The 16,708-nt window shown below is 52.7% G+C and overlaps 1 protein-coding gene across 2 annotated transcripts in view; it reads left to right on the plus strand.

Annotated features, from left to right (window-relative positions):
• Positions 1 to 16,073, plus strand: part of PSAP (prosaposin) — a 34,006-nt gene extending 17,933 nt beyond the window's left edge. The window contains exons 2-14 of one of the 2 annotated variants that reach the window (XM_082855093.1): positions 1,129 to 1,262; positions 3,091 to 3,165; positions 3,740 to 3,865; positions 4,831 to 5,031; positions 5,435 to 5,578; positions 6,891 to 6,947; positions 10,674 to 10,805; positions 12,270 to 12,365; positions 12,694 to 12,880; positions 12,966 to 13,123; positions 13,472 to 13,552; positions 13,850 to 13,957; positions 14,947 to 16,073. In XM_082855093.1, coding sequence (XP_082711219.1) covers positions 1,129 to 1,262; positions 3,091 to 3,165; positions 3,740 to 3,865; positions 4,831 to 5,031; positions 5,435 to 5,578; positions 6,891 to 6,947; positions 10,674 to 10,805; positions 12,270 to 12,365; positions 12,694 to 12,880; positions 12,966 to 13,123; positions 13,472 to 13,552; positions 13,850 to 13,957; positions 14,947 to 14,982 — 1,535 coding nt within the window. In that variant the 3' untranslated portion in view covers positions 14,983 to 16,073. The remainder of the gene's footprint in view (positions 1 to 1,128; positions 1,263 to 3,090; positions 3,166 to 3,739; positions 3,866 to 4,830; positions 5,032 to 5,434; positions 5,579 to 6,890; positions 6,948 to 10,673; positions 10,806 to 12,269; positions 12,366 to 12,693; positions 12,881 to 12,965; positions 13,124 to 13,471; positions 13,553 to 13,849; positions 13,958 to 14,946) is intronic. The other variant, XM_082855094.1, reaches the window with a different exon arrangement.
• The last annotated feature ends 635 nt before the right edge of the window (positions 16,074 to 16,708 follow it).

Below are 16,708 nucleotides of genomic sequence, written 5' to 3' on the forward strand. Positions count from 1 at the left end.
GAAGTGGATTTTTGAAGAGGGATTTTTTTCCCCTCAGTTCTTGAAATATATTAATATACTTTGAGAAGTACTTACTAGTCACACTGCTGTCAGCCTTATAAGAATGCATCTTTTTCCACAAATTTATCACTATTTGGTGGTAAGGTATTTTGTTTTTGTTTTCCGTTGGCTATTATTTTAACTTTAAAAATATGGTACCTTCTTGCTTTAACCTGCATTTCTTTGGTTCCAGGTGACTTGAACCTTTCTTCTGTTTTTTTTTTTTTTCCCTAATCCCATTTCTGTGGTTGTGACTTCCGCCTGAGTCCTTTCCTTGTTACACCATAGATGAAACTCTGTGTGTGCAATTGGTTTCGAATGGACATACCTACACTTTGTGATATCCAGGCTATGTAGTTTTGGTTTTTTGCTAGCAAACTTGTTTATGTGCAGAAACTCACCCAGTTGATTATAAAAGGTCTCTTCTACTAGAACAACATTAAAAGCCATTGTTTTATGTAATGAGGATATGACTCTTTGTGTTCTCATTACAATTTTTTTTTTTTTTTCTGTACGTGGGCTTCTCACTGTTGCGGCCCCGCCCGCTGTGGAGCACAGGCTCCGGACGCTCAGGCTTAGCGGCCATGGCTCATGGGCCCAGCCGCTCCGCTGCATGTGGGATCTTCCCGGACCGGGGCACAAACCCGTGTCCCCTGCATCGGCAGGCGGACTCTCTACCACTGCGCCACCAGGGAAGCCCTCATTACAATTTTTTTAACTTTGGCCATTTTTCATTTCTACAGAAGTTAAAATCTTCTATTTTTAAACCTGCCAGTCTTTCCTCTTGTGACTTTTTTCATTACTTCATGGAAATTTAAGATGGTAAAGATTAAAAGGACTGATCTGTCTGATACTGTTTAAAAATAGTGTGAGAGGAAAACGGTGAACCAGGTAGATTAGTCCCTCTCAGCCCTGTGACATGTGATGTGACAACGCAGCTCCTTGGCTCTGTGGCTCGTGTCTCATACAGCTGGTGAGGGGCCAGCCTAGTGTCCCGCAAAATGCCAAGGCCCCTGATGCTGGGGAAGCAAGTGAGGTGGGCCTGGTACGTGGGAATGGGCCGCATCCTCACACTGATTCTGCTTGCAGCTCTCGCCAGCCCCGTCCTGGGCCTGAGAGAATGTACCCGAGGCTCGGCCGTGTGGTGCCAGAACGTGAAGACGGCGTCTGACTGCGGGGCCGTGCAGCACTGCCTGCAGACCGTCTGGAACAAGCCGGCCGTGGTGAGTGCCTCCGACGGCTGGGCCTCTGTGTCCTCTGTAACTGCTGCCCTTTACGGAGCGCTCTCTCCTGCTTCCTTTTGTTTGTTCTTCCTGGTGAACCTGAGACCTGTTTGTGGGTGGGGGTACCCATGCGGAGGAGTGGCGGGCTGGAGCGGGGAGGCTCCATTCCCCCAAGACCGCCCAGTGTCCTGGTGGCACAGATAGGGGGAGGTCCTGCCTGTCCTCCACCGCGTGCCCCATGCTGCCCTCCAGATGCAGCTCCCACCTCTCTACCCCACATAAGGGACCGGCAGGTGCAGCTCCCATTCCCAGGACAGGGCACACGGGTACAGCTCTGTCCTTGGTCACTCACTCAAAGTAGATGCTAAGCTTTTGAAATCCTTTCCCCCCTTTTTTGGTATTTTTGTCTTTTAAACAGGCAGATCACTGATTCAGACCCTAGAGCTTGGTAGCTATCTAAAATTTTATTTCCAAGTATAGCCAGACTGGAAAAGATGCCACTGATTTTTCATCTAAACAGTGATAAATATAGCACATTAATATGGGGGATACTCTTAAGATGACAGACCTCAAGTGCACACTCCACGCAACCTGAGTCCTCAGGAGACGCCCGAGCTCTGCTGGCTGGGCCAGGGGACTACAGGAAGTGCTGTTTGTTTGCTCTGGGATGTGCTTCAGCCTGTGGTACAAGGCAGGTTTGATTGCGTGGAGCTTGAGGTCTAAAACTTGTCGCTGGCCACTAGTACTCCTTCAGTAAGAGAAGAAGGATTAATTCAGTAACACTGCTCTTTTAGTTTTCTGAATTCACTGTCTTAAACCACTCTCTGTGGCCAAAATTACTTTCAGATTTGGTTTCTAATTTGCTTCTGATCTTGTTTTTAATACTGCTTCCTCTTTTGAAGTTTAATGTATCACGGCGGGCAGTTTAGATCTTTCTCTCTTGACAGGACAGTCTCGTGGATACCGGAACCTCTCGGGCATCATGCACAAATTCACGATATCATAAGTTTACGATACTGAAAAAAAGGCATATGTAACCTGAGTGGCCGCATGCACAGTATTAGCCTGATCAGGTCCGAAGGTTCAAGGCGGTTTCTCTAAATGCAGCTAAATTCACAGGTGTTCCTTAATCTCACCCAGATGTGTTAGTTCCTTCTTCATGGGTTGAAAATTGGTTGACATAAAGAAGGGAGCGCCCCAAGAGCTTTGAGGACTGGCTAGAATTTCCGTGGTCCTGGGCCATGTAGGGCTGCCAGGCTTGTCTAGAAGACTCGCGTCATGTCTCTGAGCTCTGCAGTGGTGACGTGCGGCCTTCACTGGCACACAGCACTGCCCAGGAGGTGGAAGGCAGACAGAGCGCCGGCAGCAGTGCTGGTGGGAGTGCGCAGAGGTCTGACTGGGCCTTGTTTCACCGCCCGCACCCTCTTACTCTGTGATGTTCCGTCACGTTACCGATTTTCTCTGATTTCTGCTGCCCTGAGTTCCAGCTGATTTTTGAGCCTCAGTTTCTTCCCAGAGCTGTTGTGAGCATGAATGCGAAATGTAGCCTGTGCCGTGTGCACTGAGCAAGGCGCTGAGGGGTGTAGAGGGTACAGGAAAAGGGTTTCTATCCTGCAGAAGCACAGCGTAGCGTGATCAGCCACATCTAAGCCTCCCCCGCGGTGTCCACTGCTTCTCACCTAGGTTGGGGGACCAGGATGTGCCCGTGTGTCAGAGATGGCCATGGTTAGATGAAACAGGAAAACGGCCATGGCAGTTTTCAGCTGTGTGCCGTGTGAGTTATGTCCTACGAATACAGAGCTCTCTCCCTCGTGTTCCTTCCTCTTAGAAATCCCTTCCCTGCGACATATGCAAAGACGTCATCACTGCAGCCGGTGACATGTTGAAAGACAACGCCACTGAGGTGAGCCGCCACCAGGGTGTGTGACTGCGTGTGAGCGGTGGCCGTGTGGCCACGTGCATCGGTTCCGTACAGAGCCGTGACTGAGGGCGTCCAGCGAGGAATGGTCTAGGCTCAGGTCGGAAATGACTGTCCTGTGGGCCACAGACTGCTTCTGTCATGTAACGTCCCCCACCCCCATCCTTTAAAAATGTAAGAACCATTCTTACCCACAGGCTGTACAAAAACGGGCCGCGGGCCCTAGTTTGCTGACTCCTGGGCTAGGCGTCAAATGCCCGAGGTTGATCGGGACTTCGTATCATATGCCGTTAACCTTTAGGTCCATTTTTGGTGACTTCCCTGTGCCAGTGAGACCGCAGGTCAGAGGATCTTCGTTCTGAATACTGCTCGCATCTGCTTTTTGCCTCCCTGACCTGGCAGGGCCACAGCTCCACACTAGCCCTCTCCCAGGTCCTCTTCCCCGAGGGCCACTGTTTCTAGCCTTCACGTTTCTGGGGTTGTGGAGGGCCTCTTGCTTTCAGCCCGTTTGTGGAGAAGAAGTCCATCCTGGTCCGACCCTTGCCTCTGTCCTCTCTAGCAAGAGATCCTCGTGTACTTGGAGAGGACCTGCGACTGGCTGCCCAAGCCGAACATGTCTGCCTCCTGCAAGGAGATCGTCGACTCCTACCTCCCGGTCATCCTGGACATGATTAAAGGACAAATGGTACGTGATGGGGAATAGATAGACTCTTCCTTCAAGGCACCTCTGGGGCCCGGGGGAGGTTCCAGACCAGATTACAGTGACTAAAACGGAAAGTCCGTTCATAGACTGAGATTTCGTCACCAGATCTTTTGTACAGTTTTCGTCCAGAATGGCTTTGGCAATGCAGACCACTCTGCTTGTAACGTTCAAGGGTTGGGGAGGGTATGGGAAATGGGAACTCATAGAATTAATGAAGGAATGTAAACTGGTATAACAGTTATAGGTGCTGACTTGATAACTCATGTCAGCTACAAGGATGCTTGACTTTCATGCAGTAAGTATCTGTTACGCATAAACCATGTGCCAGAGGTTGGGTTTTCAGCAAGGAACAAGGAGCCAGGTTTGTGGAATTTGGAAGGACTCTAAAAACCTCCAGTGGGGCAGGAGTGTCCTGAGATGGGACCAAGGTTTTGGTGAGGAAAGCAGGGGTCACATCACGCAAGACCTTTCAGGCTGTGTTTCAGGATTGTTGGTGCAGTGGGGAGGTCTTGGAGGGTTTCACGGGGAGAGGTGAGATGACCCCTTTTCAAAGGGGTTGGTCTGGTCTGGGTCCCACCAATTGGGAGTTGCAAGAGGGGAAGCTGGCAGGACGGTGAGGTGTGAGATCTGATGGGGACAGTGGAGGCGGACAGCTGCACGTGGTCTTAGTGGATAAACGGACTGGACTTGCTGGTGGAGGGGAGGAGTTAGGCATGTCTTCCATGTTTGTGGCCGGCACCCCCGGGAGGACGGTGGTGGAACCATTTGTCATAATGGAGCCATGGGGCTGGCCAAGCAGGTCGGGCGGTTTGGTTTGAGATGTGCCTGTTAGCTGGGCGTGCGCACGTGAGTCATGCCGGGAGATGAGGAAAGGGAGAATTCGAAGGCGCCAGGTGGCCTGTTTCCTTCTGGGGAGAGGATTTCTACTTGTGCCTCTTTCCCCCCAGAGCCATCCCGGGGAGGTGTGCTCCGCTCTCAACCTCTGTGAGTCTCTTCAGAAGCACCTGGCAGAGCTGAATCACCAGAACCAGCTCAAGTCCAATCAGATCCCGGACCTGGATATGGCTGAGGTGGTGGCTCCCTTCATGGCCAACGTGCCCCTCCTCCTCTACCCTCAGGACGGGCCCCACAGCAAGCCCCAGCACAAGGTGAGGCAGTGGGCCTGGCCGCCCAGGGCCCCGTGCCCCGTCTTTGGTTGGGTTTGAGCTGTGACACGAAAGGGGACGGCGTGTGCGTATTCCTTTACTTGATTCCTTTACTTGATTCTGCAGTTCCACAACCCACCGTTCAGATGGTTGTGCATGGAGGTTCTGAAGAACTGGGATATCTAACAGACGCAGAGATGGTTCCCCCTTCCTGTTAAGCTTTACTATAATCAATGCCCACTTGATTTTAAACCTGTCAGTCCCTTTAGAGCCTGTAAAAACACATTAGGAACATTTCAGGGACTCACCCCTGGTGCTGCAGTTACGAGCATGTCGGAATCTGAACACTCTTAGCTGTTTTTAGGAATATGCAGTGTTTACAGACCAACTGCCCCTGTGTCTCTAGGCTGATGGGGACGTTTGCCAGGACTGCATTCAGATGGTGACTGACGTGCAGACTGCTGTGAGGACCAACTCCAGCTTTGTCGAGGCCTTGGTGGACCACGCCAGGGAGGAGTGCGACCGCCTGGGGCCTGGCATGGCCGACATGGTGAGCCTTACCTCAGGCATCGGAGGACGTTCTGGGCCAGGGGGCTGGGCTGTGGAGACAGCAGTGGGGGAGGCAAGAAGAGTTCACTTCCTGGGGCGCCATTTCAAGTTCCAGCCTGAGGGCTTTGAGGAAGAGATGTTCAGGCAATTCCCAGTTCCCAGAAAGCAGCCAGATATGTGGTGGGTACTTAAATACCTGGTTGGTTAATTGAGTTTGGATATGTAACAGAACTCATGGGACAAAATAGTGGAAGGAGAAGGAGACCACTTTTGTGAACATTTTTTTTTTTTTTTTCCTCGCAGTCACCACAACTTTAAGAAACAACAGTAGAACCACTTAGAACCCTGTTCCGGTTCTAAGGCCCGACTGTTGTCTATTCGTAATTCTAGGTGTGCTGTCCCCGCCGCCAGCAGGGTGGTTGCCCAGGGGAAGCCACGCGCCTGGCTTGTAAGAGGCTCACCCGGGATGCCTTCCTTACTTTGGTGAATGTTGGTCCTCCAGGCTCAGAAACTCTTCGTTAGCCCCGTGGGGGGTTTATGTCTTGGACCGTGTTCCCATTACCCACACTCATGAGATTGATGTCTAAAACCAAAATGCCATTTAGTACCCGACCACTAATGAACCTCTGCAAGGCTGGACGTGGGGAGGCCAGCTGTAAGAAGTCCGCTCTGGGAGCTAAGGGTTCCTTTCTGTTAACTTTCTTTAAAGCCTGTGTATCTTTTAGCCTCATTGAAGTATCTTGGTATATTTGCTGTGTCAGTTGGCTTCCCCAGGTTAACCTCTCTGAGAGCTGTCATATCACCCTGTTTCCTCACGTATAGAGGCTCCCCAGTCATGACCAGATAGGGTCTGCAGGAAATACCTAGATTTTTATGAAAATCATTATAGCTTAACTGGATTATACTGGATTTAAACTTTATAATCCTGTCCAAGAATGTGTGAACGGATTTGAAAAGTAATCTCGGATCCATCATAGTGTATCTTGTAGCCACACTCACTCTAAATTGCCACTGAGTAGTTGCCGTGTGACCTCGGGGAAAGTATGGGCCATAAAAGGAGATTGGAGGACCTCATCTCTAAGGGCCTTTGGAAAACATTTTCAAAACACTTTTGCACACGTGTTTTCCTGTAAGGTATGGAGTAACCAGATTGCCATTTTTTATCTTATTGAGACTTGCCCAGAGCAGGCATTGATGATTCCACTCTTGGAAACTTGCTTGATACTCGCCTGTTGACACTGTTGGAAAGGGTGGGGTTTTGGTGTGTTGTTGTAGCAGTGAGTTTCGCTAACAGTCTGTTTCTCTCTCCCCAGTGCAAGAACTATATCAACCAGTATTCGGAAATTGCTATCCAAATGGTGATGCATATGGTAGGTGGCAGGGGAAGCTCCTCGTTAGCATTTTTCTTTGTCTCAAACTGTGATTTCTAGGATTTTGAAAATTATATGGTTTAGTTTCCCTTTAAGTACTGAATTGGGCCAGAATGAGCCCTCTTTGACCAGCAGACTGTCCACCTGCAACTCAGTACCTCCCCCTTGCCTTCCCCAGGTAGGGGAAAGGCTGAAGTAGCCTGACCCCCGGGACTGCCCTGCTGGCTTCCTGGTGGTTGGTTTGCCGGTGCATATGTGGGCTGGCCGTCAGATTTCTAGCATCTGGCTTTCATTCTGGGACCCTTGGGGATAGTCTGCTCTGTAGCTAGGCCAGGCCTGAGGATTGCTGTCTTCCAGCCTGAGTTCTGAGGGGGGAGCATCCGCCTCCCAGAGCTGGTCCTGCACTCTGCAGCAGTGTTAGCTGTAGCTGCTGCTGGAGCCCGTAACTCCTGCACTTGCTTCTCATGCATCCAGGGGGTAGGGGCGTTCCTTCATTATTAGAGGTAGAAAATATCCGGAAAGCACAGTGAAGCCAGCTCGATCCACGCAGCAAACTGTACAGGGCAGGGAGGTCTGAAGGCATCCTTACATGGGGAAGATGCACTGGCCGCCTGAGGTCTGATCTGCAGTGGGTGAGGGGCGAGTTGTCCTTTTTTTCTCTGTCATGCTGACTTCCTAACTATGTTGAGACTGGCCTACAGTCCTTGAGTTTGGTCTCCTCAGGGACAAGTAGATACACATGCGCATTCCTGGTTTTTCCCTTAAGATAGGTAACTAAGACTGGAATTGCTGAGTCAAAGGGCAGGGCTTTTAATAACACAGGCTTACCTCAAAGATACTGCAGGTTTGGTCTCAGACCACTGCAGTACAGTGAATATCACAATAAAGTGAGTCAAACGAATTTTTTGGCTTCCCAGTCATATAAAAGTTATGTGTATACCACACCGTAGTCTGTTACGTGTGCAGTAGCATTAGGTCTAAAGAAACAACGTACATACCTTAATTAAAAAATACTCCATTGCTAAAAACCATTAACCATCATCTAAGCCTTCAGTGAGTCATAGCAGTAAAAAGTTGAAATATTGTGAGAATTACCAAAATGTGACGCAGAAACATGCGGTGAGGAAATGCTATTTATTGGAACAATGGGGGCCGATAGACTTGCTTGAAGCAGGGTTGCGACAGACCTTCAATTTGTAAAATGTGTGAAGCTCAATAAAGTGAGGTATGCCTGCATTGTCAAACCAGCCTTCCAGCCTGGCATTCGGCCACCTGGGGGCAGATTGCCCTGAGACCTGGGCTGGGGATCCCTGACCCCTCCGGGTGTATTAGATATTTGGACACACGCCCCTGATTTGAGCAGCCCTGTGTCTTGTTCCCGGCCGCTCATCCCCAGTCTGAGGTGAGGGCCTTGCAGGCGTGGTGGGCTTGGCTTCTGAGCAAGGAAAGCCCCTCCTAACATGTTTTCTGGGGACCTGCTGCTCAGTGTTTTGCCGTGGCGTGTTAGGGGCATGGGGATGGTGCACCAGCAGGCTTCTGGGGGCAGGGTGGTCTGACCCTTGAAGGAGAGAGTAGCTTTCAGGGTCCCCACGTGCATGCAGTAGTAGGAACAAGGTAGGTTGCTGACAGGTGACCGGAAGGGCATTTCACCTAGACTTCTGGTGACAGACATCCTTATACCTGGTTAACTGCTTGATTATTGTTGTTTTAATTTTTTCTTAACTGTTGTGTCCTTTCCTTTCTCTTATTTTTTTCATCTCCGATTTCCTGTTTTTTTGTTCAGCAGCAGGATCAGGTATGTGCTGGGAATTTGCTTGTAGTAGTGGGTCTGCTGCTGCTTGTTGTTAATTTTGCTCATCTTTTTCTGTACGGCATCGTCAGCTCTGACAGATAACAAGGAAAGATTGGGAAAGGCAGGCTCCCTCTCCGTGTTAATAACTTGGCTGGCAAGGGAGCTTCCGCATCTCTCCCGTGTGGTTCAGCACTGGGTGGGGCCAGGGGCCTCACTTCCCCTTAGGGGGGCCCAGCAGATGAGGCCCGCAGAGCCTTGCACTCTGGTTGGAGTCAGCGCCCAGCCAGCCATGTGCAGGCCACCAGTGTGGTGGGGAACCATCGGTGGCCTCAGCTTCCTTCAGTGCAGGCCCAGCTTCAGTGGGACACCTTGTTTCTGTCATGATTCAGGAGAGCGTTGCATGTCATTGGTCGTGTTTTTCCTCGCCCCAGAGATGCTTCTGCTGCGGGAGCAAGTCCTTTGCAGATAGCCAGCAGACTGTCCCCCTGTCTGTTGGATCCAGAGGACTGGAAACAGTCTCTCGATGATGGCTTCTGCCCCTCTGGGTGACGGGGTCCTTTGGGTTCTGGAGCCACACGAGACAACTCAGGAGCCAGGCCACTGGGGGCAACACATGGGGACCGAGCCCCCAGGCTAGACTTACCGAGCTAGTGCCCTTTCGGGGTTGTACTGAGCACTGCCCTCCTTTGAGTACTGGCGTCCGTTTTTAGAATTAAAGATTTTCAGAGGTATTGTGAAGTCTAAGAGGAGAGGACTTTGGTTGAAATATCTGAATTTTCACCTAGGCCTCCTCAAGGAGTTAGTGCAGCAAAGCTGATCTGAGACAAAGCAGCCACACCTCCTCATCTTTGGCCTTTTTCTAAAAAGCTTTTGCTGTATCTTCAACCCCTTTCTGATTTTTGCCCGTTCTTAAAGCCTGCCAGAGATAGGATACTTCTAGGATATTTCTAGGATATACTTTTCAGAATTCTCCAGCCTTATTTAATTTTAGAGCCTTCCGCATGTTAAAACAAGATGAACCATAGCCATGAGCTACTCTTTCCCCTTAACAGAGCCCGTCTTAGCAATCCTGTTCCTGCTGCTTTCTGCTTTATGATTTGCCAGTGGGAGCAAATGCCATCAGGCCAGAGCTAGTTGCATTTGTCTACAAAGTATACCAAGTGTGTATACTTCACTTGCTCTCGGCCATTGTCGTAGTGAAATGGTCAAGATGTTGTCCAAACTATCTAGTTCTTCTGTGGTTTGGTATCTGGAGGGGAAGGGATCTGGAGACCTTGTGACTTGAAAAGATTCATGACATGGGGAGACTGGGTTTTCGTTTGGTGTGGTTTTCGTGTGTGTGTGTGTGTGTGTGTGTGTGTGTGTGTGTGTGTGTGTGTGCGCGCGCGCGCGCGCGCAATTGTGAACGTAGAATGTGGCTTTTTAAAAAGCCAGTATTTCCCCTTAATGTATAATTTTAAAGGGTCCTGCTACTGAAAGATCCGGTACGGTTTTATTTCTAACACATTTGGCTTTCTGTTAGTTTATGGGCATCGTAGTTCTTCCTCTAGAAAGAACGTAGCTTATTACTTCCTCCTCCTGAGGGCGAGCCAGCTCAGCTGAAAAACAGACCAGGTGTCCTTGGAGTTGATTCGATTGCCCTTGAAAGGTGCCAGGAGTTTTGCTTCCCTGGGTGCTCCCCGGCTGGAGCGGATGGTAGTTCTGTCTGATCACTCTTCAGAGCTTTGCATGACCTCCTTCCCCACGTGGAACTGGTGCATCTGCGTTTGCACAAGCCCCTTTAGATTTAGTGTGGGCTCTTTGTCTGGGGGGCAGTCAGCTTTGACACTGGGTCTAGGATGTTCCTCCAGCACCCCGACTTTGTGTGTAGAGCGTGGGACAGGGGGTGGTGGGTTTGGGCCTGCCTCTCACTGCTGCTTCTGTGCTCTTTTTAGCAGCCCAAGGAGATTTGTGGGCTGGTTGGGTTCTGTGACGAGGTGAAGGAGATGCCCATGAAGACTCTGGTGCCTGCCAAGGTGGTCTCGGAGAACGTCATCCCTGCCCTGGAGTTGGTGGAGCCCCTAAAGGTACCTGGTGCCGTTGGTTTTGTGATGTCCCGCCACTCCACATTGTCACACCCTACAAGGCACACACTCTTTTGGCTCCCTGCTTGGCTTTTCTTTTTTTGCCGTATGCTGGCCTCTCACTGTGGTGGCCTCTCCCGTTGTGGAGCACAGGCTCCGGATGCGCAGGCTCAGCGGCCATGGCTCACGGGCCCAGCCGCTCCGCGGCATGTGGGATCCTCCCGGACCGGGGGCACGGACCCGTGTCCCCTGCATCGGCAGGCGGACTCTCAACCACTGCGCCACCAGGGAAGCCCTCCCTGCTTGGCTTTTAAAGGTATTTGAGTTTGAGACCATTAGTTTACAGCATCCCCTAAATTGATGCAGCGCCCCCTACCCTCGTACGTTTATCTCCTTGGTTATAAACCCTAGTGCTCATGGGATCAAGTCTACGTGTGCCCGGCTCCGACCGAACCTTTCCGATGGGCTTTCTGTGGCCTCGCCCACCTCCTTCTCCATGCTGTGGCTGTGGTACAAACTTGATGTTTCCAGAACAGGCGCCCAGCCATGTGATGTCTTATCGCATGGCACGTGTGTGCACTTCTTGTTCCAGAACTTTCCATGTCAGTGTCACTTGACCTTTAGCTGTCTCGTCTCCTCCTGTTGTCTTCTCTCGGCACGTGTACTGTGTGGACCACACCAGGGTTGTGTCTGGCAGAGTCGGAAGCGCTGCTGCCGCCCCTCCTGTCCAGTCGAGACGCTCAGAGGCTCTGGCCCACCTTGCTGACTGAATTAGTGGCTGGAGAAGATGGAGAGTTATAGCTTGTACTCTAGCCGCATGTGATACTTACATTTAAAAAAAAAAGAAAAATTCAGTTCCTTGGTTACACTAGCCACGTTTCAGGTGCTTAGTAGTAGACTCATGTGGCTAGCGGCTGCTGTATTGCGTGGCACGGCCAGAGAATGTTGCCACTGTCACAGAAAATTATGTTCAACAGTATTGTTTTATCAAAGGTAGGCTCTGGAAAAGCAATCTCAGGCGCTGAGGCTTGAAACGCAAGAGCAGACCTGAAACATGTTTAAAACGCTGTCTTCTAAACAGTAGACTAATAGTGAATCCTCTCTCTGTTCCTGCTCCCCCATTCGCCTCCCCAGAATGAATGCTGAGTGATGAGGTGATTGCAACCAAACGGACATTGAATGGACAGCTCTTTGGGGTTGGGGTTGGGGGACAGTTTCACTGCTTCTGTTCCTGGTTTTGGGGTGGTGGTAGAGGATTGGGGAAAGGGACAGGTTTCCCACCATCTAGGAGCAGCAGGGACTGGGGCTTGGACACTGGGAGGAAGCCACACCCCATTCTGAATGCAGCAGGAAGTGGCCTTTGTGTGACGCTAGCCCGTCCTGGCCTCTGCCCCACTCCTTTAGAGGAGCAGGACCAAGGAGTGAGGCGAGGCCCTCAGTGTTAGTATTCTTCTGCCCTTTCAACAGAAGGATCCGGTCCCGGCGAAGGCTGATATTTACTGTGAGGTGTGCGAGTACGTGGTGAAGGAGGTGGTCAAGCTGATTGACAACAACAGGACCGAGGTACGTGGATTTCGGGAAATGCTGCCATCGCAAACGCTCCTGGCCCTGGAGCCAGAATGGCCTGGTGGGAGGACCCAGCCCGAGAGCTGGGTTTGGCCCTTGTGGGTATGGGACACCAGCCCGGGAGTCGGAACCACCACTTCCCAGCAGCGGATCCCTCTGGGCTGGGGCCGGAGGCAGCCTCTTTGCCCGGCTCTGTACGTCTAGCCTTTGAGGGAGAAAACAGCACCTTGCTGTTGGCTCCCTGGTCACATCAGCATTTTCAGAGTCTCTCCCACCCCACGCAGCCTCCCATCTTCTCACATGAGCCTCTCTTCTTGTGTTTCAGGAAGAAATAATTCATGCTTTGGACAGCGTGTGCTCGAAGCTGCCCTCGTCCTTATCCGAGGAGTGCCAGGAGGTGGTGGACACTTACGGCAGCTCCATCCTGTCGATCCTCCTGCAGGAGGCGAGCCCTGAGCTGGTGTGCAGTATGCTTCATCTCTGCTCCAGCCGGGGGCTGCCTGCGCTGACCGGTGAGCCCAGTGCGCGCGAGGCCGGCCGGCCCCTCTCGGGTTGGGGAGGGCCTCGCCGGCACTGAGCCTGTGCTCTCTTGCATAGCGCACGTGATGCCGCGGAAGGACGGTGGCTTCTGTGAGGTGTGCAAGAAGCTGGTCACCTATTTGGAGCACAACCTGGAGAAGAACAGCACGAAGGAGCAGATCCTTGCTGCCTTCGAGAAAGGCTGCAGCCTCTTGCCTGACCCGTACCGGAAGCAGGTACGCTGTGGGCTGCTTTCGGCCAGGATGTCAGAGCCTGCTTGGGACATGCAGGAGCTGGGCAGCTCGCTGCGTGGGCTGCTGGCTGAAGTTTTGAGGGAGAAGCAGCCATTTCTGCCTCCGGCGTGGAGTCCGCTGAGAGTTTCTTAAAGGTGCTCTGTTGGCTCAAGTGGAGCCACTAGGGGGAAAAGAACATGAGCAGGTGGGGGTAGGTGTGTCACCCGGGCAGGCAGGGAGGCCCTGGGCCCACTGGGCTGGCAAGGCCAGGAATTCTGGTAGAAGAGCACGGCCAGCGCCCCACACTCTGCCTGGGCCCACCTCGACCCCACATTGCTGTTTCCCTAACAGTGTGATCAGTTTGTGACGGAGTACGAGCCCGTGCTCATAGAGATCCTGGTGGACGTGCTGGACCCTTCCTTTGTGTGCCTGGTAAGCGGCGTTGGGCCGGTACGGGTTCCTGGGCAGTGTGACCTGGGAGGTGCTGCGTGGACCCTGGAAGGGTTCCTCTGAGGTTTGGGGCCGGGGCCAGAGTCTGGGGATGGTGTGTGGGAGAAGCAGGCATCCAGGCCCCACCGCTTGCCTCGGCAACCCTGCCTTTTCTGGGAAGTGCTTATTAGATAGATAGAGCTCTGATTCTAGCTGCTTCTAGAAGCTGATAATCATCTCAGTTTTGAAAAAGGATTAGCTGGGCAGACCTAATTCTTCCCCCTTCCTTTGACCTTATAGAAAATTGGAGTCTGTCCCCCAGCCCGTAAGCCTCTTTTGGGAACTGAGAAGTGTGTCTGGGGCCCGAGCTACTGGTGCCAGAACATGGAGTCGGCAGCCCTGTGCAACGTGAGTAGCTCAGCAACTGCTCCCCAGGACCCCCGCCAGGCAGGCAGCTCGAGGGAGAACGTGCTCTAACAAACAGGCTCCTTGGCAATCAGCTGTACCCTGTCTTGGGTGGGGAGCTGGGTGGGGGAGGGGGACTGAGGCCCAGGGCGCAGTTAGGCTTACTTATGGGCACCAGCAAAAGCCGGGCTCAGCGCATTGTCGTCTTTGAGGAGGGAGCGGTGGCAGTGGATGTTCTGCAGTGTTCTTTGCTTCCACCTTCAGCCCCCTGGTGACAGGGCCAGATATGCACGAGGTCACCCGAGGGATTGCACAAAGCCCATCGGATTCTTGCAGGAGGCCTCGCCTCTTGGGTCACGCGTGCCCTGGCTGGCGCCCGGCCTGAATCTTCACCCAGGGCCCAGCGGAGCTCTTCTTGAACGGCCTGGGAGTTGGCTCCTGGCTGGGCAGCCACTACGGGGTGACCCATGCTGCTTTCCTGGGTGGGGACGTTTTGGCTCAGCCTGTTACTTAATGTTCCTTTTTGTGCAACTGCCTCGTGGGGGTTCTTCATGACCGGTAAGCCGGCGTCAGGGCCGCTCCGCTGCAGGAGGAGGGTGAGGCCCACCCTGCCGAGCCCCTGGCCCCCGCACCCTCCCCCTGTAGCACCGTCAGGGGTGGAGTGCATTTCTGTCGCTCTCCTGGGTACCCGGGCCCGTTTCTGAGCTGGCCTGAGCTGATGTATACCTCTGACTCTTGGGTGAGGAGTTCTGCCTTGGGGGCCTCGAGGCAGGGGCTCAGGTGTGTAAACAGAGGAAGGGGGTCCCGGGTCCTACCTGCAGGGGTGCTGTTCATCCACTGCTCTGGACTCGGGCCTTTATTAGCATCTCGTGCCATCCCGGCTGATCTGGGACAGGATAGCAGGTCCCAGTTTTGGGTGCCGGCTGATGCACTAATGGGCCAGGGATAGCGTTTGTCACCTGCAGACTAAACTGTTTCCTCTCTCCTGTCAGGCTGTCGAGCATTGCAAGCGTCACGTGTGGAACTAGAAGGCGCAGTCTGTCTTAGAGAAACTGCAGCATCTTTTCCTGCTTGTGTCTGGGGGAACGAACACACAGATCTGTTGGCTTTGTTGTTATAAAAATGATAGGCTCCCTCTCCCTCAGTCCCTTTCTTCTCGCCCTCATCTTAGCATTGCTGTCAGCAGGCCGCTGGCGTAGCTGCTTCAGTGTCCCTTTCCTCCCTGCTACATGGATGCCGACATACCGTACACTGGAGGTCTCTTGAGTCTGTCCCTGCATGGTGGTTACCTGGAGGAGACGGGGCTCTGGCTGTGGGCACGAGCCAGAGCCTCTTGACTGAGGTTGTCCGTCCTCCTGGATGGGCCTTGGGTGCTGAGGGCTCCGGAGGCCTGCTCTAAGGAGGGACCTTCCCTCCTCGTGGGCCTGCTGACTGCCAGACAGAGGCAGTGTTATATGAAAGATGAGAGGCTCAGAGTAATTATTAGGCTTTTTAAACAAACAAACAATGTGGTCCTCACTGTAATAGAGCTGCTGGAAGCAGCCGCTCAGGAGACCTGGTGGGGCCGGGCTTGCTACCGTTGGGTCAGCCTTTGATTCGTCTTTCCCGGTTGATGCTGTGTTTGGAGTTCTGTGGTTTGGGGTGGGAGGGGACAAAACCTGCATGAATGTAACCTGCTAGCTCTTTGTGGAGGTCCTGGGGGCCTGCTTTTGTGCGTGTGGACAGTGGTGACTGCGTCATGCCTGCTCTTGTGTCCACCCTGCTGCTCAGCGCCGCCGTTGCTCTGGGCGGTACAGCCCCCTCCCCTCTGACCCCCCCCCCCCCCCGGTAGATGGTCTTTCCCTCTGACCTCCCCCTCCCTGTAGATGGTCTTTCTGACCTGTGAATAAATGCGGATGACAAGCTCCTAAGCGTCTGGCTTCCAGGTAGAGGGGCTGCTGGCCTGGGGCCTCAGCCGTCGCCCTGCCTTCTCTCCAGTTGGCTGCATCCTCTCCTCCACTTCCAGTTGCCAGGAGACGGCAAGATGCGCAGTTGCTACTAAACGAACTTACCGATTTTGTTTGTTTGTTTGTTTTGCACTAAAACTTCTGTGATTTAACAATAAAGTCTGTCAACCAGAGGCCGAGTGTTTCTGTGACACCTCAGCCAGAAGAGTGGCTGCCGATACGCTCCGAGGCCGTGAACCTGTAAGTGCCCAGCAGTCCTATGGCCCCGTTTGGCCAGAGAAAGAAGATGCCATCTGGTCCTCCCTGAGACACCTGGGGCCAGCAGTGGGCAGGGGAGTGCCCCCAAAGGCGGGTCCAGAGCTGCCCTGTCCTTACCCCTGCGACCCGCCGGCCCAGCCCCACGGGTGGTTTACCAGAGCCAGAGTGAATTGCCGGTTCCTTGTGACTTGCTGTTTTTTTTTTTAAATTCAGACCATTCCAGAAACGTTCAGTGCGTATCAGTTGAACAAAACCAAGGGGAGACTATGGAGGGAATAACTTAATTTAAAAAAGGAATACACACGAACACTATATTCAAAACCCAAGGGAACATCAGTCGTTTTATGAGCCCGGCACGTTTGGAAAGCCAGTGAAATGGAGAGAATGCCGTTGGCTGACAATGACCATGTCTGTGTGGGGAAGCAGGGATGACTCACTGCCCCCACCTGGATGTCCGGCCAGGGATGCGGCAGAAATGCACTGGGACTTGAACTGGGGTCAGAGTCAAGGCCAGGCAGGGTATGCCTGCTCTGGGCTCCCTCCCCGGTGC

This window comes from Leucopleurus acutus, assembly GCF_964270905.1.
Source record: "Leucopleurus acutus genome assembly, chromosome: 14".
Taxonomy (NCBI): Eukaryota; Metazoa; Chordata; class Mammalia; order Artiodactyla; family Delphinidae; genus Leucopleurus; species Leucopleurus acutus.